The sequence below is a fragment of the Phodopus roborovskii genome, unplaced genomic scaffold (assembly GCF_943737965.1).
Source record: "Phodopus roborovskii unplaced genomic scaffold, PHOROB, whole genome shotgun sequence".
Taxonomy (NCBI): Eukaryota; Metazoa; Chordata; class Mammalia; order Rodentia; family Cricetidae; genus Phodopus; species Phodopus roborovskii.
The window spans coordinates 9,581,557-9,606,279 of record NW_026126433.1 but is presented as its reverse complement, the minus strand read 5'-3'; the positions used below and the strand labels follow the sequence as shown (position 1 = coordinate 9,606,279).

The window sequence follows — 24,723 nt, the reverse complement described above, 5'->3', positions numbered from 1 at the left end:
TGAAACGAGAGCCTCTGTGTGGAGATCAGTCTTCCAAATGTCTTGTGTTTGTGACCTTCGGTGGGCTCTGGGAGAGCTGAAGATGCCTAGTTTCCAAAACTTTTGAAACACGCACAAGTTTTTTTTTTTTTAATCTTGCCCTGCTTTCTGGAATCAGCCTGCTGATTTTTGACTCAAAATGTGTTGGAAACAGCCTCTTCATTCAAATCTTGAGTGGGCTTATATCCCGTATTCCATGTACTGGTGTGTGGATATGGCAGGGAACACTTCAGTGTGTATATGGCAGGTGGAATTTCAGTGTGTGCATGTGTGTGTATATGGCGGGGGAACTTCAGGCAAAGGAGCATGAGAATACTAGTCAGTGAGCCTCAACTGTGGCCAAAAGCTTAAAATAATCAGGTCCATACTGCAAAGATGTCTCAGTGCAAAAGGGCACTTACTGCTCTTGCAGAGGACATTGGAGGGCTCACATGAGCACCTACCCACATGTGGTACATATACATACATTCAGGCACACAATACATATACATACATCCAGGCACATACATAATCACATAAAATGACAAATGCATCTTTTAAAAATAAAACAAAATAATTGCACATCAAAACCCGAAGAAATACTCAAATGTGTGTTATAAATCTTTCTTTGGTCATTTTCTCTTAGGTTTATGTTATTAACTATATAAACCTACTTCCCAATGAACAAAATTATCTTTTATAGAATTTTTTTGTTTTCATCAGTATGGAAAGCTAAATGATAGCTACGACTATATAAGTTCTGTGAACAAAGAAAAAATATATTTTGAAAATAATAATTAATCCCCTATGTTGATATATATGCATGACCTACCAAATGGATTATCTCAATATAAAATTAATTATGAGCTCACGTTTTATGAGCTCTATGCATAAATTAATTTTATTTTTCAAATCAATCAATCAACTAGAATTTACAACTGCCTTATATGTTCCTCGTCACCCTTGGAGCCTCCCCTTTCAGGCCCCTGTTTGAATGGTACGGAATGTCAAAGGCTTCCATTGAGCAGAAGGAAAAGGGCAGAAAAGCGAATATTTGATGTTATGACTCAATTTTAACCAGCAACGCCTTGGACGAGTCACTACAACTGTTTTGGTAGCAAACCTGCCTTTATGAACATATATGAGTCCTCATTGAGGGCTTCCAGTACTCTTCTGTAAAATGACAAGAGAGGTCTTACTGTGTCAGAAGTTAATATAGATGACACAGCTAATACCTGGGACCCTCATTCCCCTGGTAGTCACTGACTGTTTATAATATGAGATCTAGATACCCAGAATTCTCAATTGTATAAAACAAATGGAAGCTATTCAATTTTGGATCAAGGATTCTTAGTGCACATTTCTGAGATCTTAAAATATGTCAGATATTGCTATAATACCTTCTATTATGGATACTCTTACAGCTGAGAAAATGGAGGCAGAGGGATTAAAAGCATGGTCAAAGTTGCCCAGCCTCTTGGCAGTAAAGCCCAGCTCAGAATCAGGCTTTTCAGCTGCAGGGTCCGTGGTCTTGATTGATAAGCACTGCTGCTTCTCACACTAACGGACTGGCTAATTCAAAGTTGTTAGTGTTCATCTCACAGAATAGCAAAGTGAGTGTGGGTGTCTGACTGCTTCATATGGAAATCTGAGTTGCTTGGTTCCTCCCTCCAGAATCCTGTCTCCAATGGGAGGCAGGGACAGAACTGCTATGGAAAAACCAACTTTTGTATGTTCCCAGCCACTTGGCAGGTTTGAGCTTGAGGTCACCAACACTTCTCTGCCTGCACCGTGAAACTACATGGTCCTAGCTATCCTCCACAATAATTCTATTAGGGGCCATTTGTAAAGATGTGCACAACAGTTTAAAATCTTGGATTTCAAAATATTTAGATTTAAATGCTAGACCCAGTACTGACCATGCTGTTATTGGCTTGGGGCAACTTTTAATATCCCCAGCACGAAGTTCTTGTTTATCAAGCACTGCTATGCATTGTGTTAAATATTTCATACATGTTGCTTTACATGCTCAGCACAGTACTCCAGGGGAAGCACTTTTACCCTTATTTTTTTTAAAGCCTTACTTCACACTCTTGACTGCTATCTCTATGATTTACTTTAACCTTGGGCAATTTATTTTATTCCTGGAAGACTTCATTTCATCTTCTGAAAAGTGGGGGTCATAAGACTATTTCTCTTATTGATATTGAATGAAGATGAGGAATGACTGTCCTATGTATGCTTGAGGAGAAGGTTTTTATTGTAGAAACAAGGAAGAGTACAGCCAGAGACATCTGGAGGAATCCAGACAGAGAACATGGCTAGCAGAATAGACAAGGCCATGGAGTCTGGCCTCTGGGCTTTAGGGTGGGGGTGGGGGTGAGAAGTGCTGGGAGGAGCCACAGGTGCTGAGTGAGACTCCTGGTATCTTTGGGACCAGGCATTCCAGCAAAATCTTGGGGACTCACAAAATGATTCTAGGTTAAAAGCATGGATATGCTTTCCAAAAAGTTGGATGTGTAGATTGAACAGCATCATTTGCAGCACAATGAGCAGCACTTCTAAGACTGCACTTAGCAGACATCTGAAGGAGATTTAAAATGTTGAGCTTGTGACTATGGTAAGAGTAGCAGTGCTTGGCCAAGGCTAATAGTTATGAGGATTCAGGTGGAAAAATGCATGGAAAGCACATAGGTCATTGCCTGCCCCCAGAATAGCACTAAAGTCTGTTCTAGATTGAAAAAGCCTACAGTCTTACAGCTATTACTCTGAGGAGCCAGGTTTGAAACCCCATTTGAAGCCCTGCCTTTGTGAAGTCCAGCTTGAGCTGCAGAATTGTTTATTGGGTGAACAGTGGCAGGGGCTTATAAGCTGTTCTGTTGCTGGCTCTTGACCATTTAAGAGTGGAACTACACCCACAGAAATCCAGCCAGGATGTAAGGAGGGTCTGAGTTCTGCCTTTAGAGACAATAGCCTTGACAGCAATGTCCTAGAGACCTAGCAACTGTTACATTTTAACCCTGCTAGGATCTGGCTGGGCACCCAGTCCTGGTAGAAGACAACCTCAAATAGGGACAGATGGAGTCCTGGAGTTACCTGACTCAAGACTTCCCAGAGGACTCTGTCTAACATGAGACTCTGGTGTGTTCACACGCAGGAAACAGGCTTGCACAGAAGGTAGGCTAGCTAGTATGATCCCATTTTAAGGATGGTGATACCAGAATGTGAGAAGCTAAACAAGATTAGCAAGTTGTAGATCCAGATTTGAATGTGGTTTAGGGCCAAACCTGTGAAATGTCTGCGTAGTTTAATTTGTCCTCTATAGAGAGGATCAGGTAAGATAAAGCAAGTGCTTTATTTTCATATATATGTACATACACACAACGCAAACCAACAAAACAAAACAAAAACAAACAAACATACAAACAAAAACAACAACAACAACAAAAACTAGGGCTCAAATATAGGATCTCTTTCATGCTAGGCAAGGTCTTCCAATGAGTTGTATCCCTAACCCCTCGTTTTATACATTATTCTCCTTTTCTGCTTCCAGTGTGTGGCTTGGGCCAACATGAGATGAAGATAAGTTTCTGGTTTATATTCTGGATATCCTAGATGATGTCTTAGGATAGCTTTTCCTTTGTGTCACTTGTCATTATTGTTTAATGACAGAATGTAGCTCTTTACATATGTTCCTTTTCCTCCATCAACTGGAACCAACATGGGAAAGGGGCTTCTACTCTGAATAATACATAACACAGCAGGTGGCTATGGATGGTGCCTGTAGATATCAGAGGTTAAATAAACTCTATTGTGTAAGGCATGACCTTTGACTCCTTTGTCACCTTACTCTCTGAATTAGAAAGGGTCAGGAAGTAAGAACTTGCTTGGGAAGGACCTGGCCCACTGTGAGAACAGAAGGGACTAGGATCTAAGGGTGCCAAGTCAAAAAGGGCACTTGGGTATGCTGTACTTGCTTTGGAAGGCTGGTATGGGAAAAGCCTAAGGCTCCAGACAAATGTGGAGTGCTCCCCGTTCCTGTTGCTTCATTCTGTTTTGCTTTTGTAAGCTTGTACTTGTCAGCTAGGGCTGAAACCCAACAAAACTGCCGCTAAGTATTGCTCTATGAGAAATAACATTCTGGTCTTTTTCAGGCCAGTAAGTGTAGAGTAAGCACAGTCGCCTGGCAGATGTCATTGGGCAATCCGGGGATAGACATGTTCTAAGAGCTGGATCAACCATCCGAATTCTTTTGGGGTCTATTTACCCTGACAAAGGACTAGGGCTTCAAGTAAGAGATTCTGCTTCAGAGTCTTATGCTGTGTCTAAAAGTAGTGTTTTAGAGAAGGGGCATCCAACCTGTTGATACCACCTTGTGGTCTACAACTTAGCTGGGATATTTATGTTTATAGACACCCAGGGATTCATGTGGCCCACAAGCCACAGGTTGGACATCCTGATCCTTGCTCATGGTCCTTTCTGGTCCTTCTTCCATCTTCATTGTCAAAAACTGGAATGATGAAGAAAGGGATATATAGCACCATTTACAATACAAAGGAAGTGGTATTCTCAATAGAGACCTAGAATAACTGTTCCAACCCTTGGGAGGTTACTTTGTATCCCAATAAATCTAGCATCATTCAGGGGGCCTGGATGAATGAAAGTCTAACCCAGAGCCTGGGAATATTAATTCCAAGATCTTAAACTCTTCAGTCAACTGCAGGTCAGGCCCAAGGTGCCAATGCTGCCTACATGTCATCAGCCGATGAAAGAGTGAATTTGTTCCAGTGACCTGGGTGCCTGAAAACCTCACATTTACAACAAGACATTCCTTTGTCCGTGAATACCTAACTGGTTTGCTAAGCCTGTGGTGATAGTATCCATTGAAAAGCAATATGTTTTCTTTGCCTGGATTTTCCAGATTTATGTGTTTTCAAAGCTACAAATTTATAAAAGAATGACTGGATTTTCCTGTGGCATATTCCTTGTTTATTAACTGGGTTTATTTTGAAGTATACAACAGACAAAAGAATGGAAGATGATGGATGTTTATTGAAGCGTGATTACATATCAGATCTGGGCTGGTCTAGAAACTGTCATGACTCTCACAGCAACCTTGGAGGAAGGGAATTAAGTCCTCATTTAAGAATGATGAGATTAAGGCTCACAGCAGCTCTGAATCTTGCCAAAGCCAGAGAGATGTTAGGTACTCAATTAGGGGATGAGAAATCTGATTTGTGGTTGTGCCTCAGTTTCCTTACCTGAAGACAATTAAAGGTAGTAATAGCAATAGCAGTTAAAGCCTGGTGGTAAAGGTGTGTGGTATAAACCTAGTACCAAAGGCTGCAAGCTCAGGGTTTGCCTGCACCTCAAGCCTGGACCTCAAAAAGTAGGGCCTGGGGCTATAGTCAGTTGGTAGAGAATTTGGCACACACAAAACTCTGGGTTCTATCTCTAGCCCTGTGCAAACAGGGAATGGTGGAATATGTCTGTATTGGAAGGTGGAGTCTGAGGATCAGAAATTCAAGACCATCTTGGGCAACTACTAAGTTTGATGTTAGCCTCAAATGTATGCAACCAACCCCTCCCCAAGAAGGTAACAGCAAAATAAAAACTAAAACAAAGACTGAAGTTTTAGCCCAACAATAGAGCATTTGCCTAGCATGCATGTGGCCCTAGATTCAACTCCCAATATGACAAAACAAAACCAAAAAGCCACCCACTTGACAGAGTTGTTATAATTAAATAAACCATTTATAGAAGATGCTGAATATAGTCCTCAGCACATAAGTGGTCATGAAATGTTAGCTATTACCTCAATTTCTTATTACAACAACTAATCTAACTAGTTATCAGCACTTGCTGAGAACTAACCTTTTTTTCCCCAGGGAACAGCCTGCCTTTTGATGTGCAGTGAGATTTTATTATGAAATAATGCAAACTACTCTAGCTTGGAGTTACATTCTCTTCTCTGCCTCTCAATAAAGGTTAAGGTCTGAATATAGGCATATGTAGGCAATAGGGATCCCCACTCTGCAAATGTCAGTGGTTTGCTCTTTTCTCCACAGAGTGTATAACCTTCTTCCATGCTGCCCATCCTGGCTTTAAGACAGCTAAGCAAACATGAAAGGGAGAATTAAGTCAGCTCTTGTCTTTCTGCTAGTTTGTCTTTGTAACATGATTATTAGGGACAGCATTCCTCCTTGTGGCCTTACACACAGCCATGTCCTGATAACCTGTCACACCTGTGGACTTCATGGGTGTCTTTAAAGCTGGGAATACTATAGGGACTTACATATGTGATAGCTTTATGTTTTTGAGATTGGTGTAACGTGGCTGGGAGGTGACTACAGCAGTGACTGTTGAGATGGAAAACAAAGGATGGGTTGCTAGACTTTTGGCTCCACATTCCAATCCTTTTCTATTCATATTTTATTTTTTCCCCCAGCTTCTTCCACACAGGTGATAGAGAATTGGGTACTGAACGCCTCCCTCACTCAGTATTACAGCTAGGAGTTATGTATGGGGCGGATGCAAGTGCCAGGAAAGATTTAGGTAAATGTTACAGTGCTTCTCTACCACAGGCTGTTTGTAACTCATCAGAGGAGAGCAACGTGTAAGGGCAGCAGCTCTGAGGACACATGGTCTCACCAAGGTCTGCACAAGCAGCAGATGCAATGGGAGCCAGTGCATCATGAAAGGCCTCATAGAAGAGGCATCATGGGTTTCCAGGGACAGGCTTGGTTGCTAGGGAATGGTGAAAGGGATGCCTGTAGCAAATAGGCATTACTGTACCGGGGAATAGAAACCAGTGTGTTGTGCTGGGGAAATGGCAGGTGGCGAGGCTCTGGTTGGTAATAGCTGAGAATGACAAAACATGGGGCTGGTGACAAAGGCCGTGCCTGAGAATAGCAGGACCTTGGCTTCAATTTCAACCACACTGGCTGTTCCATTTGTTTTAGAAGGACGAGTGCAATAAACAGGCAAGAACTGTCCGAAAGTGAAGTCCCAGAAAGAGGTGGTGGGGTCTATCACATGAATTGGGGGGATAAAGTAGACTTTTGAAGGTAAGACCATTGGCATTTGGTGAACAAAATGAGGGGCTGGGAAGACGGGAGGGGGTGGAGCATTGTCGTGGTGGGCAGGAGGAATGTAATCTAGGAGAGGACTGAGTGGTGTAATGGAAGCCAACTATCTCCACTGACACTGATGTGCAGCAGTGTAAATGGCTCCCAGGGGAAGGGCAAGATGAGACTGAGAAGAGACCGTGAAGCACAAGGATTGAGGTCATGGTCCATCTTTGGAAGAAGTTATTTGGGGCAAGTGTGCAAGGCAAAACTAGATGCTTGCCCTGTTTATGTTGTGCCATAGGGACATAACTAGCAATGATGTTCATGTGTTCAAACCGCCTGCTCTTCTAGCACTTGGACTCAGGTATTTGGAAAATGGGGAGAAAGATTTTTGTGGGGTCTGAGGGAGCTCTACATCTGCTGCATTGCTGGTCAAATCCTTCTTCCATCACTCCATGAACACGTGGTTCCAAGACACTCTGTGATAGATCGGCTCTGTGGATATAAATACGAGATTCTGAGTCATTTTTTTTAAATTTATTTTTGTTTTTTTGACTAACCAGTTTCTTCTCACTGTGGTTGCCTCTTCAAAGCCAGTCAATATGAGATTTTTTAGCTCCTTTGGCCTTTGCTTCTGAGCCCGTTGGATGTGTCCAGGAGAAGGCTTTTCTCTCCTGCAGCCATTGGAACGCTGTATGGAGCCTCCTTGGCATTGGTTGGCTGGTTCATATGTCCATTCAGGGAGATAGGGCCTCCACCTTCCCATCCCTATCCTTTTTGCTCTTTCTTTTTCTAGCTGAGATATTTCAAGCACAAGAAGAATTCCTTTCGAGCATGTTGCAGAAACATCACTGAACAAACAAACTACTAGGAAAGACAGCATAGAAACAAACAGCAACTGCTCCCATTTGTGGCCTGTCTAGCCCTTCCCCTTTCTTATTTCTAATCTTGTTTGTATGAAACCTGCTGTTCTAAATGGCTTAGGAGTTAGCAAACTAAAATTTTCTCTTAAGGGCTCCCAAGTGGCCTTGACAATGCCTTAGTTATGGGTGGTGACGCATTGCTGATGTCCCTAACAGTTTCCCCACCTTGGTTCTATACTTCTATGGACCAGCTGTGAATGACTAATTTCTATTGTTTTTATTCCAGATTTTCTTCTCAGTGACCAAAAGATTCCCATTTCTGATTTTGTTGGATATGTATATGGGGTGTATGTAGGCGCATATGTGTGTGAAAGCCAGAGGTTAATATTGACTATCTTTCGATTACCCTTGTTAGCATTCCTTCTCTGGGGCCTATGTAAAACAGTCTACCCTTCCTCCCAAGATCCCAAGGATGGACCAAGCCATGATTCTGTGCAAAGATCACCAATGAATTTATTGGGCTTCCTTACTGAGCCTAGGTGAGGGGTTAATTACAGGGGTGTGGTCACTCCTCTGCAAACAGGCTGCACCTGGAGAGTCTTACCCAACCAGGATGCAGGCTTTCCCAAGTCACACACCTGGAGTCAGTGTGCTGTATTTCCCAGATCTGCACACTCTAGCTCTTCCCACAGGCTACCTGCATCCTGGCAGGAGATATGGAGCAAGGATTTCAGACTAGAATCTTGTGCCCTAATCTGAACATTTATTCAGGGGGAGGATTGCAAATTTTTGTCAGCCTAGCTGTGACAACCCTTTGCAGTTCCATAGTTTAACTCCCCAACATGGCAGTTGCTTGGCTCATAGGGCACTCACTTGGGACACTTGCCACCTTATGTGAAGCAGAACTCACCACTTCAACTAGTGTAGCTAGCCAGCTTTCTCTGGGGATTTCCAACTGTGCTTCTCTGGCATTAGGATTACAAGACAGTCACAGCACTAGCCTGACATTTTTCATGGGTGCTAGAGGTCCAACTCTGGTCCTCACAGTTGCATGGCAAGCTCTTTACCTGCTCACCATCTCCCTAGCTTACCAAGTGGAGTATTTGAAAGACCCTTGACCATTGGCTTGAGGGGAGGACTCTGATTTAGTGTAGACTAATTTTTAAGAACTCTGACTTATCTGCCACCTTCCTCAGGGATATCAGAGTGACGGCTCAGACGCAGCCTTTCTTCCACTTCGTAACGCTGTGGTGTCACACGTGGGGATAAAAGTGGTTATGTAGATTAGGGGCATGGCTCCTCAGTTCACAGAATACTTTGTCAGGTCCAAAAGTGGCTATCTGTGGTGCCTATTAGCATAGCTACCAAGTCACAAGCTGGCCTCGGAGCTTTCTCAGCATTACAGCTACCCACAGCTCTCCTCATCTCTCCTCACCCCGTTCCTACCCTGAATTTCTCTAGTGTATGGGCCTCCCTTCGCCCAGCTTCTCATTCCTGTATAACCATGCCATTTTGGCTATACACCCTCTTGGACTTCTTTTGTCCTCCTCTTTTGGTGCTCTCTCTCCTGCCCCTCTCTTGCCCTCCACCCCCATGACCAAACGAGTCCATTCTGCTGGCCATATTTAGTCCACTGTTTTCTTTCCCTGGTCTGGGCCCCTCCTGTTAATCCCGGCTGTACTCTCCCTAATATCTACAATATAATCTTCCCCTTCAGCTGCACCATGGAGCTGTCCCTCTCACTTTCTACTCTTTTCTAGCACACCCAGAGCCCTGGGCTCTCACCCGGCACCACATAAACTGGGCATGGCACTACAGACCTGTGATGTCAGCACTTGCAGGATCAGGGTTAAAGTTGCCACAGTGATACACAGTGAGTTAGAGACCAGCCTTGGCTGTGAGATCTTGTCAAAACCCAAAAGTGATTACTATTAGGTATTAATAGGTTGTCAACTTCTCATGGGGTCACAGAAGGATAAAAGTCACCTCTGCTTTACAGGCTCAGACACTAGCCTGAGCCTTTAAGCCCTCCTAGGGTCAAGTTAAAGCTGCATTTGGTCTGGGTCTGTCTGAATCTGAGGCTTGGGCTGGTCCCTTCTCCCTGCCACCCACCTGACATAATGCGCACCAGTTGCTCTTCTGTGTGGCCCTTCAGGTAGGCTCCATTCTTAGGTGGTTTTTGTTTGTTTGCTTGTTTTCACCTCTCAATTTTTTTCAGGTAAATTAAATGACTAACACTTAAAAATTAGATCACACCTTAAAAGAAAATGTCTGTGTTTCCCTGAGAAATCATTAGACCTGGCTGTTTTGTGCTCATATGCTGACAGGGCAGTAATTAGTTGTGCTAAGTATCTCTTTCTCCCTTCCCTCCCTGTCCCTGCCTAGCCTGGGAATGAGTTCTTCTCCCTGCTGCTTGACTTTAAAAAGAAAATTACATTTTAAAAATTGTGTTTATGTTTTTAGCTCTCTCTCTCTGTCTCTCTCTCTCTGTCTCTCTCTCTCTCTCTCTCTCTCTGTGTGTGTGTGTGTGTGTGTGTGTGTGTGTTCAGAGGACAGCTTGCTGGAGGTTGGCTCTTTTTTTCTACCAGGCAGTTCCTGGGGGATCCTCATGTCCCCAGGCTTTCTGGCCTTTATCACTTGAGACATTTTCCTGATCTCAGTTTATTTCTTCTAAGAAGCAATTTCTTTGGGTTAGAAGTCATAGGGGTAAAAGTCAGACTTAAATTTTATGAAGTTTTGTGGATTTTTATGAATCATTTTCTTTTTCACTTCTTGGGGTTGTAGCTCAACAGTAGTAACATTGACTGTTGGGTCATTCACAGAACCCATGGTACTTTGAGGGTTGATAGAAACCTGTTTGCTGCCATAAACTTCTATAATCCTTCTCTTATGTTGAATTCCCAATCCCACATTTACCCCTGTGAGTACTGTACAAGCATATTTTTACAGTGGCAATATTACAGAGGTGAGAGATGAACCCAAGGAAAACCATTCAGGCGGATGGGCGGCTTCCTAGATCCCCATTTCTTTCTTGGAGACTGTTGAATCCCATAAGGAAGATTGCTCACACTTGAGGAACATGTTGTATCAGGTTGCCGTGATAAACACAAGCAACTGGGGGAGGAAAGGTTCTATTTGGCTTACGTCCTGATCCCTGTGCACCATCGAGGGAAATTGGGCAGGAACTCAAGCAAGAGTAGAGACATGTGGAAAAGAGCAAGAACAATGGAGAAAAGTTGCTTACTGGCTTGCTCTCTATGGCTCACTCAGCCTGTTATTTTCACAGCCCAGAACTACCAGTCCAAGGGGGGGCCTTACCAATGGGCTGGGCCCTCCTATATCAATTATGAATCAATAAAATATCCCACAGACTTGTCTATAGGCCAACATGATGGAGTCATTTTCTCAACTGAGGTTTCTTCTTACCAGATCACTCTTGCTTATATCCTTCCAAAACAAAGAAATAAACTAGCCAGCATACCTTGTTTCCTTCCCAGCATCCACCTAGTAAGTGGCTCAGACATTTCCAGAGAAATTGTTTAAAAAAAAAAAAATCAGAACTCCCTCTAGGTGATATGTGCTGCAAGAGTACCTCGATTCCCTAGTGAGAAAAAAGTTAATTCTTGCTTATTGTATGTATGTGAGTATACACACATATGTGGATATAGGTGTGGCATGCATGGATATGTGTCCACATGCGGAAGCCAGAGGTTGATGCCAGGTATCTCCCTCAGTCCCTCTCCACTTCATGTTTTGAGACAGGGTTTGCTTTTTCTCACTGAACCTGGAGCTCATTGATTTGCTAGAGTGGCTGAGCTGTAAGTCTCCAGAACCCTCCTGTCTCCATCTCTCAGTGCTGGGATTTGAAACATGTTTTGTCATGTCCAGCTCTTTAAAGTGGGTCCTGAGAATGGAACTCAGGTCCTCTATGCATGCATAGTGTAGTGAGTCTTTCTCTGTCTCACCATCCAGGTCCCAAATAACCACATGGAAACTTTTTATTAAGTATGAGAGCTTGGCTGATTGCTTAGGCTTGTTTCTAACTAACTCTTATAATGTAAATCAATCCATTCCTGTTAATCTATGTGCTGCTCCAAGGTTCATGTACCTGTCTACATACTGTCCATCCTGCGTTCCTGCTTCCTCCTTGTCTCCTCATGTTGCCCCCTTCTTCTTCCCAGTGTGCTCTGTGTCTGGAAATCCTGCCTAGCTATTGGCCAGTCAGAATTTCATTAAACCAATCAGAAAACACCTTTTTACGTTGTACAAATGTATTATTCCACGACAGCATGGCAAGGACACTGTGGACTGAGTCATGTCCCTAGCCACCCTTTTTATTGTTTTAATGGAAAACAATTTCATTTTGTCTGATTTAAATTCATCATAAAAGTGTGAAACGAAAACAAAGTGAATTTGACTAATTTCATAGCTGTGGTTTAATTAAATTAATTTAGAAATTGATACTATTCAGCAGTTGCATCTAAAAGATGCCCTTCTATCAAACTCAAGTGATTTAATGGCTTATTTTGAGTAAATGTTTGCTTTTGGTGATGACAGGTCCTGGGATGGTTTTTAAATTTTGATTGTTGGTTTTTCTTTAGGACCCTGCAGGGATCTTTGAGTTGGTGGAACTTGTCGGAAATGGGACGTATGGTCAAGTGTATAAGGTAAGAATTTAAGCTTGAGTATGGCTTGAATGTGGCATTGGATTTTAGTTCCAAACAGCAATGCTGTCCATGCTTGTTCCTAAATGCCTCATCACAACAGACATCTAGTGAAACCATATACCAGTTCATTTACTCCTCTCCATCCTTTTTTGGATGTAGCTGTGGTTGTACTGACTACATGGAGTTCTGTGGCTTGAGTGTTCCCCCGTGGTGTTTATCACAGTGTTTTTTATCAGAAGTAAGCATCAGATGGTGCTTATCCGAAACGCCTAAGTGGTTAGATTCCATCACTTTGAGCGCTGCCAAGCTGCTTTCCAAAGGAGCAAAGGATACCATTCACTGTTGAAATCCAAGCTATTAGACTATCACGGCTGCAGAAGTAATGTGTTGCTGGCCCAGGGCATAAGTCAAATGAGCTCCCTTGCAGTGTTGGGAGAAAGCTCACTCACTCACAAGCAGAGACCCAGAACCGCAGTGAACTAATGTAATTCCACAAGTTAGGAAGTAGTGAAATGGCTAGCTTGAATTGGGATTGGACTTCCTTCTCCTTTATTCATTTTGCCTACAAATCCATTCAAAAATGTTCAAGAGGAGTCTTTTCCCCTAATAAATTATCTATTTTCTTTTAAAAGAAGATATAAGTTGATTTCTCTTTTGACAATTGAGAAGAAAAATAGATGAACTATTTTAGAAATAGAATTTGGGGGCTTTCAGTAAACGAGCTGTTAAGAATCCTTCAAAAACAAGCCGATATGTCCTCTGGATCATTTCCAGGGAGCAGCCATCATTATTCTAAGTTGTGGAGGTATGGGATGGAATTTCAAGTACAAATTATCTCTGATTGTCATGCTTTTAAAAAAATTCCTTCTTTGCCCTAAATTTTTCTCAGTCGATTCAAGGTGTTGTACAAGTCATACGGACTATAATAGTCTCAATTCTGCAGAATGCTAAAAGTGCAAGTGTGCTTAAGGTATTGTGAGAACCTGGCTTTCAAAGCACTAGTGTGAGTAGCAGTGCATGGATGCTTTTATTGACTAGGAAGCACTTTTTGGTACCCACAAAGGGTGAGAGATAATTTCTCCCTTGCAAGAAACAACCATTTCCTAATGTGTTAATCCTCAAGAAGACAGAATGGAGACTATGTTCACTTGATGTTGATCCTACCTGACACAGATAGAGATGTTGCTCAGAAAGTGCTTTTAAATACCTGCAATGAAGATAATTAGGTTGGATGATTGTGTTATTGCAGCTCGAGAAATTGGATTGAACTTGCTATGCAATGTGGCTAATGAAGTAAACTCTATTCTAGGCAGAAAAAGATTTCTGACTTGTCACTGTGGAGTAACAGTGGTGTGCTGTTAGTTTCAGGATAACATTGGAGGAGACATTTAGGGCACACGTAACAGCTTTTACCTAACAGGTAGAACCCAAGAGGATAGAGCAAAGGTATGTGGTACTGTCATTCTGACAGGTCCCAGATCGCCCAGAAGACAAATTTCTGTCATGTCTGTGAGGCAGCTTCAAGATTCAGGAAACTGAGTTGGGAAGTACCCTAAAATTTGGTAGCACTGCCCTATTTGTTATGGTTCTAGACAGAATAAAAAGGAGAAAGTCAGCTGAGCACCAGCATCCATCACTCTACTTCTGCCTGGGATGCAGTGTGACTAGCTGCCTCACATTCCTACAGCATCCTTCTCTGTCTGATGGACTATAGTAACCAAACTGAGGGCCAAAAGAAATCCTTCCCTCTTCAAGTTGCCCTCCCCCAAGATATTTCATCACAATAATGATAAAATAATGAATGCAACATTCAATTATAAATGAGACTTCGTGGAAAATTCAGCATTGTCTCTAATTCCATGACATTGCATGAACAACAACAACAACAACACAATTAAAAACTTAACCAGCATCAAAGAGTCTCACACCTTTCTAGAGTCGGACGGTCTCCAGCAAGTGGGTAGTTGACATTGTCATCCTAAAGTGTTCTGTTGCTCTTTAAGAGTACAATACTTGCAACTTTTCATTAAAGCAAAGTTTGCAGAGAGATCATGGTTAGGCCATGTGACCTGAGGACAGGAAATAGATATTGTCTCACAGCTCTATTTGCTGTTTTGTGGCTGTCACAATTTTTCATCCAGTGAGAATTTTGTTGGAGAATTTGAGTTGCCTTATCTAAAGAATTGTAACTTCCTGTTTAGTTCTGGCTTTATTTTCTAGGTCACTGGGTTGTGTTAGGTCACCACCTAAAACATGGCCAGAAATGGTCCAGTTTCCTCAGGACCAATGCAATCCTGTTGCTGCCTAAATGCTAAAGGACTGAAACACAGCAGCAACATCTGAATTTACAGAATGAGAACTTAATTAAATTGGGAACTAATTTTTCATGCCATGCATTTACAATTTTTGTGGAATAGGCACATTGCTAAAATATTTTAGGCATGTATAGAACTTTTATAGCCTTGGGAAGGAATCATTCCACATAATATTGTATGAGAAATGTTTTCTTTACACTAAATATTAATCCTATTAATTGTTGTAATTAAATTAGCTTTGTGAATTTACCTGTTAGTGATCCTGAGCTTCACAAACTAGAGCATAATCTTATGAGTAACTGAGTAATCTTTATTATATAGAATAATTTCTCTTAAGACTTTTTAATAAGCTCTCTTAGGAGAGTCATAGTATAATTTTATTTTCAAGTAGCTTTGAAGAAATGTGCCATATGATAAATAAAACGTTTTCCTGAGCTGCATCTGCATCAGAGATATATACATCTAATTTAGAAATAGAAATATTTTATGTGAAAGCCATTAAATAATGTGTAGCTTTCCAAAACTACCTCCAGCCTCACTCCCAAGTCAAGAATTATCTATAAAAGTTTGGTTCCAGTAATCAAGTGATAATATGATTTAGTTTTATTCTTAATTTTATTTATAAGACAGAATAAGTTCATAATTTTAAAAATACTTTTGTTTGTTTGTTTCTTTTTTTTTTTTTTTCTTTCTTTTTGTCTGAGACAGAGCTTCTCTGTGTAAACCCAGCTCTCCTGGAACTCCCCTGTAGATCAGATTGCCTCCAATGTAGAGATCCACCTGCCTCTGCCTTCATTGTGCTGGGATTAAAAGTGTACACCATTATCACCACCATACTTGATCATTAGGGTTTTGTTTTGTTTTGAGAACAGTATCTCCCTGTGACCATAGCTTCAGCTTCCACTCTAAAACAAAATGAAGGGACTGGAGAGATTGTTCAGTGGTTAAGAGCACTTGCTTTTCTTCCAGAGAACCCAGATTTAATTCTCGAATCCACATTGTAGCTCACAACTGTTTGTAACTCCAGTTTTGGGGGATCCCATGCCCTCTTCTGGCCTCCCAGGGCACCAGGCATGCACCTAATGCACAGCCATACATATAGGCAAATGCTTAGACACATTAATTAAAAGATCAGAAGGGGAGTATCATGGGTTATAAAGGAGAATATGCTTAAAGTATATTATATTCTTACATAAAAAGTATATATAACTCTATATGAAAAATAAAATACTTAAACAAATAATAAAAAAAATATCAGAGGTGTGGATGGTAGGAATTCAGCACTCTGCATATTGTCAAAACCCATATATAAATCATGGATTGTTAAAGTTAATAAGGACTGAGTTACATTTGATAAATGAAAGACAAAAGGAACAAAGAACTTTCAACATTCTAAAGGAACACAAAAAATAAAACTAAAAGCAAACCAGCACAAAGCCACATGCCATTTTGCAAAAGGTTTTGGCATTTGTCAGCATGCTACCTACTGGGAGTCTAATGGCCTCTGGAGATATTTTGGTAAACAGAGTATATTGGTTACTTTTTTCTTGGTGTGATAAAACATCATGATCAGAACCAACTTTGAGAAGGAAGAGTTTAAATTGGAGCAGGGGTGAATGGCACCCAAAGGCAGAGAAGGAGCGAGCAAGAAGCAGGACCAGGCTCCTCAAAGCTCACTCCAATGATGTGCTTTTTGGGCAAGACTGCACCTTCTAAAGTCTGCATACCCTGCCCCAAACCCCAACAATTGGTATGCAAGTATGTGAGCCTATGGAGGACACCACAATACAGAGAGATTATTTGAATATTTCAAAATAATTAGTTAACATTTATTAATGAAATTAGCCTCATGTTTATAATGAATATTGCTCTATTCTATTTCTTAATTTCCATCTTGAGGTACAAACTGTTACTGCAGAGGTAGGGAGACACAGTGTGTCCTAGGGTGACAAACTCAAATGGGAGTACATGGATTCCTCCATATTTCTTACATGCCTCACTTCAATCCTCTCTGAGATTGTGGAGCATAAGCATGTTGGTTTTAGTGCTTGGGAAAATTGTTATGGTACTGAATCATATTGATGGAATCACGATGACAGCACTCCCTGGCTGGCATCCTGGGCTATATGGGGAGTGCAGGCCGAGGTGGGCTGGACTAGGGAAGTCCTGGCATCATGCTCCACCGGAGCTATCATTTAGCATCTTTGTAAGTGGAAAGATTGTGGAGCAGCGCTGAGCTGGCTTCTCAGTGTGCCGCTGCCTTGTTCGAGTTGTGCAAAGACAATGGACTTACTTATTCTGAGTCTGCATTTCTTCCTCCATTATTAGTAGTGCAAGTTAGAGAGGTTCTGGAAAATCATATGTATGGTCTGTGGAAGCCCAGAGTGTGTTCCCGAGACACAGCAGCTTCTTAAAGACATTTTCTTCTTTCTAAACACACATGCCAGTCTTTTCATGATCTTGATTTTATAAAATGTCTTATGACACAAAGCAATGAAGGCAAAACACACATCATGTACTTTGTATTCCATGTTTGACCAGTACCTGAGCTGCTCAGGGCACCATAATTTGTTTTAGAACCAAGGATCAATGCTTCTTGGCATTTGATGACATAATTGTCATTTATGTGTTACAATTCATCTTGAATATTTATTTATTGCGTGTGTATGCATGTGTATATAAGTGTGTCTCTCCGTGTAAGCATCTGTGTGTTTGTATTCCTCTGTGTGTGGGTGTGGGAGGGTGCGAGTACACATGCATGTGGAGGACAACCTGGTTGTCATTTCTCAAGTGCTATCTAGCTTGTTTTCTTTTTTTTTTTTTTAATTTATTTTTTACATTCCAATCCCAGTTCCTCCTCCCTCCTCCCCTCCCATTTCCCCATACCATCTCCCAGACCTCCCATAGACCTCCCATCTGCTCCATCTACTCCTTGTGATAGGACCAAGAACCCCCTCCCCCACTTGGTGCCTAGGCTGGGCAAGGTATCTCTCCATATAGAATGGGCTCCACTAAGTCAGTTTGTGCATTAGAGTTACACCTTGGACTCACTGCCAGTGACCTCATATATTGTCCCAGCTGCACCATTGTCACCTATATTAAGAGAGTCTAGTTAAGTCTTTTTTTTTTTAAACATTCCTTCTTTCTTTCTTTTTTTATTTTATATAACCAAGTCCATTTAAATGAAAACAAATATTTATAGACAATATTTGGGAATCTGGGCGTCGTTCTTTCCAAACTCCTGCTAGTAAGGGCGCTGTCATGGGGGATTCTAAGAAAATGCAGAAATCCTGGCTGTAGTCTGTAAGGCTGCTTTGTCCAGCTGTTTTGAATGTAGGATCACCTGGTACTCTGTTTCAGGCGGTGTGGCTTGATCAAACCACATTAGTTTTATGCAGGTTCCCCCATTTGTCAGACCTGAGTCAGTGATCTCTTACTAGCTTGGTTAAGCTCATTCTGTGGGTTCCCCCATCATGGTCTTGACTCCTTTGTTCATATTATTACTCCGGCCTCACTTCGATTGTATTCTAGGAGCTTGGCCCATTGGTTAGTTGTAGATTTATGTACCTGCCTTCTATCTGTTTCTGGAGGAGGGTTCTAGTTTCTCTAGGGTTGTGGATTGTAGGCTGGCTATCTTTTGCTTTATGTCTGGGATCCACTTATAAGTGAGTACATACTATATTTGTCTTTTTTGGGTCTGGATTACCTTACTCGGGATGGTTTTTCCTAGTTCCATCCATTTGCTTGCAAATTTCAGGTTGTCATTGTTTCTTACCACCAAATAGTATTCCTTTGTGTAAATGTACCATATTTTCTTTATTCATTCTTCAGTTGAGGGGCATCTAGGTTGTTTCAAGCTTCTGGCTATTATGAATAATGCTGCTATGAACATAGTTGAGCGAATGTCTTTGTGGTGTTGAGTGTCCATCTTTTTGGGATATGCCCAATAGTGGTATTGTAGGCTCTTGAGGTAGGCTGGCTTGTTTTATAAGATAGGGTCTATCATTGTTTGGCCTGAATGTGGCAGGATCTGCCTTGCTCCACCACCCCAGCATGGAGATTAGCAGAACACATCAGCTGATAGATCCAACTTAGGTCTTCTTGTTTGCAAGGTCATCAATTTATTGATTGAGTTATTACAACTTGAGTGTTCAAAAGTGACAGTTTCTCAATAAGTAATAAAGAGAAGCTTGGCTATCAGGAGGAAATATCATTGGCTCCAGCATTATAAAACTTTGATAAGGTAAGAGCAATTTTAGATAATATAATTATTTTATAAGTTTGGAGGGGAGAATCAATAGTATTATCCAAGCCATTATTAGCCTTCATTTGTCCTCGTGATGGAGTGTGGGGTAGAGAGAGGCATGTCCTAGTGATGGAGTGTGGGGTAGAGAGAGGCATGTGGGAGTGGAAGGCATCTAGAAGGGTTTTCCACACTAGCCTTATAGCCTTTGGTTTGCTATAGATTCATTGGAGGCTTAATTGATCTGATATGAAAACACCCCTCCACTTTTATACACCTCACTATGCCATAGTGAACTCATGCCTATGAAAGCGTTTTGTTAAATATAAATTGCTTGACATCTTACATCTTCAAGGCTTGAGTTACTGCTGTTGTCATTCATTATAGAGTCTTACAAAGGTAATAGAAGTAGTTTATTCAGGGTGTGTGTGTGTGTGTGTGTGTGTGTGTGTGTGTGTGTTCTCATTGCAGCAACTTTCTGGCCTCTCATCCCATTGCTTCTAGAGGCACTTAGTGTAAACCATGGCTTCAGGGCTTTCTCTCCTATTTCTTTATAAACCCAGCAGTTGGGCCAAGTGTAGGATATTGATGTTCAAAAACGATTTTTTTTGTACTATTTAGCACAGGACACCTCACCTATTCAAAGCAATTAGTGGTAGTATTAAGGGTACTGTTTGGTTACATTTAAATAACCAGCATATTCAAGGGTGAGAAAATTGTAGAATTTCTTTTTAGTATCAAAAAACACTTATTGACACATTGTCTTTAAGATGCTGTGATGCACACAAAGCTTTGTTTGTAGCTGTAGATACATTTTGCGATAGCATTGCTTTAAAGACTATTTTCTTTGCTGGTGGGCAGGCAAACTGGGGGCTAACAGTTTTATCCTTCTTGTTCAGTGCCGTTTACCTTTAAACTAGGCTGGCCTGATGAGTTCCCCCTCCTTATAGATGTCCATGTTATTTGCATCTAATTTGGCTCAAGGCCATCAGCCATACCTTTTGTCTGTTGGGTATAATGAATTACTTGTTGTCACCTGGGCATCTTTATCTCTTGGTTATACAATCTTCTCAGGTTGTGGGACCTCCAGAGATGCTAACAAACTTAGGACTGTTTGCTGCAGTTAGTGGGATTCAGCCCTCCCTGTGCACAGAGGCCTTCCAGACAGCTTTGAAGAACTGTAGATACCCCAGCTCTTCTCTAGAGATCTGGATCCGGTTGGGCTATTGTTGGGCTCAGAACCAGCCTGGATAGAAAGCTACTGAGTCAAGGCCTGGCCTCTCAGGTGGTATGAGATCTGACCAAGAAGATCTCAGAATGTCTTGGTGATTATAAAGTATTGCCAAGTACTTAAACATCAATAGTTACTACCACACAATGACCATTCATCTTGAGGTTTTATTTGTAACTAGCAAAAGATTAGTTATTTATCTAACCTAGGGTTTTTAACTACATTTATACACTCTACAATATGAGCTATAACCTTACCCATCTTTATAATAAACATCATAGCATTATACATGTTATAATCCTGCCATTCAATATTGAGTCTTGAAGGGTAGATAGATGTGAATAAAAGGGAATAAAGTAGATACTCTCAGGGAAGGAGCAGTATTAACCAAGGCCTGATGGTTGGTGATTGCCTGCTTCAGGGTAGATGGTAGAAGTGAATGGGGACTAGATGCAGACAGAGGGTTATTCTGCCTTTCTGACATGATGGTGTGTGCCGAGGCAACTTAGTAACTTTGCTGTGACTTAGCTTTGGACAAGTGGTTTCTGATATGAGTTTTCAGTTCTGCAGAGGTGTGAAGAGGATCTGGGCAGCCACACTGTTTGTCGAGTTTGATACAACAATCAATAAATTTCATGAGATGATCAACACCTCATTATAAAATAGGTTTGTGTTAGGTTTTGCCTAAGTACAGGCCACCATAAGCTGAGCATGGCTGCAGCTGTGTTGTTCAGCATGTCAGTTGTATGACATAAGAGTTTTGAGTTAGTTCCTAAGGATTTAACCCATTGTAGGCCAAGAGGCATAAGCATCATGAATGGATTGTGCTGGAATGGTCTCAGGGATTCTCCTGACCATAGAAACATTAGCAGGGTGATGTGTGCCAAATGCCTAGCACAGCATGAAGACATTTCTCTGTCCTGGTGGCATTGCTCGGGGCGGCTCTGTTGAAGGTGCAGTCACAGGGACCTTTTGTTCCACCTGCTCATTCACCTAGACACACCAGGTTTCAGCAGGTCCCCAATGCCTCACAAATGAAACTTTCTAGGTTTTTTTTTTCATTGTGGTTGCCAAGGATCAAAAAGTCAAGGCTCTACCACTGGGCACACCAAGTCTGTAATAATGTGTATTTTGATATGAAATGAAAGATGATGAAGTTTCCTATCTGGGTCAGACACAGACTGACACTTCTGTGCCCACTCCAGCCTGTGTTAGACCAAAATGCTTCCATGCCATCTTATAGTAATGCATGACATAGAAGGTAAGTTAGCACATAGGATCCTCACAATGCTGCCTTTGGTGATTATACAGTGTTGCCAAGTAATTAACATCTGTATTTATTACCACATCATGACCTTTATTCTTGAGTTGTTATTTGTAATGTGCAAAACGAAACTCTGTCAGGATTATAGGTGCAGAATTTAGAGCTGTTCTCTTTTGAATGACTTGTGTATAGAAAACATTTCAGGCCCTTTACAAAGAACAACCAATTTCCTGAGCACTGAGATTGAATTTGTTATCTCTATAGTAAGTTTAACCTCAAGTGTATTTTCATAAAAATCCACTTGGATGTTTGTGAATGTGTGTGATAAGCAAATGCAGTTCACACTCCCTTGCTGAGGGTCGGGGATGAAGAGAGTAGCCTAGTGGGGGTGGCGATTGGGGTGAACTTTTCTGATGAGCTCTGTGGCCTTGAGCGTGGTTTTAGATCTCTGTCCTGTTGCTTACTTTCCAAGGTGATGCACAGAATGTCTGTATCCACTCCATTCCCATTTATAACAAAGGATTGAAAACATGGTGGCTGGCTCCCCTCAGACCCTAAACAATTACAAACAATCTAACACAATAGTAATCGTAACACTAAACATACTGTCTGTGCATACTACAGGGGAGAATTAGGGCTAAATTCTGTGAAGAGTCCAGTATCCCTCAGGGAGAATGCGCTCCCTTTTAGGAACCCTGTCCATGGTTGTATAATATGACCCATTGACTTGAACATACGGTCTTGGGCAGGCCATTAACATGTTGGCTGGCTTTCCTTGAAACCTTTCTTGTTAAATTCAGTTTGATCTGTGCATCCTTTACAAGGAGGTGGTGTATGGTACTTACTTCATTGTCTTTGCTGGATGTCACTGCCCTTCCAGCTGCATTTCTCTCCTTTTGTTCAAAGATACACATAATGCAAATGGGGGCATTTTAGTCATTTTTAAGGACAGCTTTAAAGGTGGTAACATTACCCAGTTCTTTTGTTGTATAATCACAACCCACATCTGGCTCCAGAAGTTTTCCTGATTCCAAGCTGAATTCCCTGTTGTGACTCTTCCCATCTCTGCCTCTCCTGTCCCCTAGTGTCTCTGTCCCTGTCCCTCTCCCCTTCCATGTTTCACATTCTGCCTACCCTTTCTGGCAGGCATCAAAGTCACAGAAATTCTATTATAGCCTCTGCTTCATGGTGCTAGGCTTACAGGTGTGGTTCACCATGCCTGGTCATAAGCCTTCTATCTCTCCTGCTCCTTCTCTTTCCTAGAGATTTGCTATAATTTTAAAAATATGTATGTGTGTTTGCAGGTAGATATGTGCATATGAATCTAGGTACATGAGGAAGCCAGAGGTATTGGGTTTCCTTGAAGTTGGAGTTAAACAATTGTAAGCTGCTCCCCCCAACATAGATGCTGATACTGATATCTGAACTCTTAACCATTTCTCCATCCCTCCCTTATTTTCTTTAAATAAGTAGATAAATATATACATATTCATACATACATGCATACATACATACATACATACATGCGTATACACACACATGTGTTTGTGTGTGTGTGTGTGTGTGTGTGTGTGTGTAGGGCAGAGGTTGGCACTCCCCACATTGTTTTTTGAGTATCACCAGGACTCTATGGGTGGCCTCCAATTCCCAGGGATCTTCCTTTTCAGTGCTGGGATTACAGCCATGTGTTGTCATTCCTAGATTTTTTTAAGTGGGTGCTTGGGAAAAAAACTCCAGTCCTCATGATTGCAAGGCAGGCATTCTACCAGCTACACCACATTCCCAGTTTACGTCAATGAAGATGTGGTGGGGACTTCTCAGACTCAGGACCCAATCTCTGACAGGCCAGCCGTGGGCCTGCAATTGAGCTGTCCCGATGAAAGCATTCCCTAGGTGACACATCCAAATCCACCTTGTCCTCTGTCCGATGGTCCAAACCAATGGTCCAAACCAGCACATCTTGTGTTCAGATTGAAACTGGCAGCTTCTCTTACAGTTGCATGACCCACCTTCAGGTAGAGACTAACCTAACAATACAACCTTTCTGCATTGAATCCTTAAGAATATTGTGAGCACTTTCTGTATTAGAGTGTTCCAGACTGTGGTTATTTTCACTACCATTACTCCTGATCCCCCTGTTTCCAACTACCAAGTGTTCTGATTGTAGGCATGTGTCACCATGCATGGCTTGGCTCTTGTTACTGTTTTGGAAGTGAGGTTCTCCTTCATCTTTACATGTATCTTCAAATCAGTTATTGTTTAGTAGTACAGCATTTAGCCACAAGAAGCTCCAGTATTTCATATAACAAAAGAATATTCTTGAAGGAAGATTTATGGGTGTCTACCTCTACTCCCCTGGCTAGTACATGCTTGCCTGACTTCTACAGGACCCCCACCCCACTATCCTGCGGACTGGATGCCTGGCCATCCAGGGACTACAGATCCCCATCGCTGTGTTTTTATGAGCTGACCTCTGCTTTCTCTCCTGACTTTTGTCACATCCTGGCTCTGCTGGTTCTCCCATGGGTAGCACATCATGTACATTTATGCATGTGCAGTCTTTGCTGGTAAGGACCCCTTTCCTGGGCCCCACCTTCTCTTGGCAAGTGACTCTATAAGCTTAACACCTGCCTCAGGCCACCGGCTTTCTGGTGGAGTACTGTGTCCTTCTGGTGCCTGGTAGCAGCTCACTGACCCCACTGTCTGGTGTCCCATAAACTATAATGGAGCTTCTTCAGGTCAAGGGTATTATCCTTCTGTTCCTCTCATGCTCACACAGAGTAAGTGAAGAAAAAGACCAACTTTAAAAAACCATAGCAGTTCTATGTCCAGTTGAGTCTGGAGGGTCTAAGCTCAGTGGGTTATGCATAGCTTTTTTTTTTAATCTGCCGTAACCAAGAAGACTGACCTTTATAAATACCACATTTAGAATGCAACAATAACTAAAAACCCAGAAACCAGTAAAATGGTTCCCTCCTGTTACCTATACTAATGGAGAGAGCAGATTGAAGAAATTTTGCTTGCTTTCAAAACTAGTTTCACAGACATGATT

At 41.8% G+C, this 24,723-nt stretch overlaps 1 protein-coding gene across 11 annotated transcripts in view; it reads left to right on the top strand.

Annotated features, from left to right (window-relative positions):
- Positions 1-24,723, top strand: part of Tnik (TRAF2 and NCK interacting kinase) — a 369,052-nt gene that overhangs the window by 68,559 nt on the left and 275,770 nt on the right. For all 11 annotated transcript variants that reach the window (XR_007834625.1, XR_007834624.1, XR_007834626.1 and 8 more), the window contains exon 2: positions 12,553-12,618. Coding sequence is in view for 8 of the 11 variants with exons in the window: in XM_051185885.1 (XP_051041842.1) it covers positions 12,553-12,618 (66 nt within the window). In the remaining 3 variants the exon portion in view is untranslated. The remainder of the gene's footprint in view (positions 1-12,552; positions 12,619-24,723) is intronic.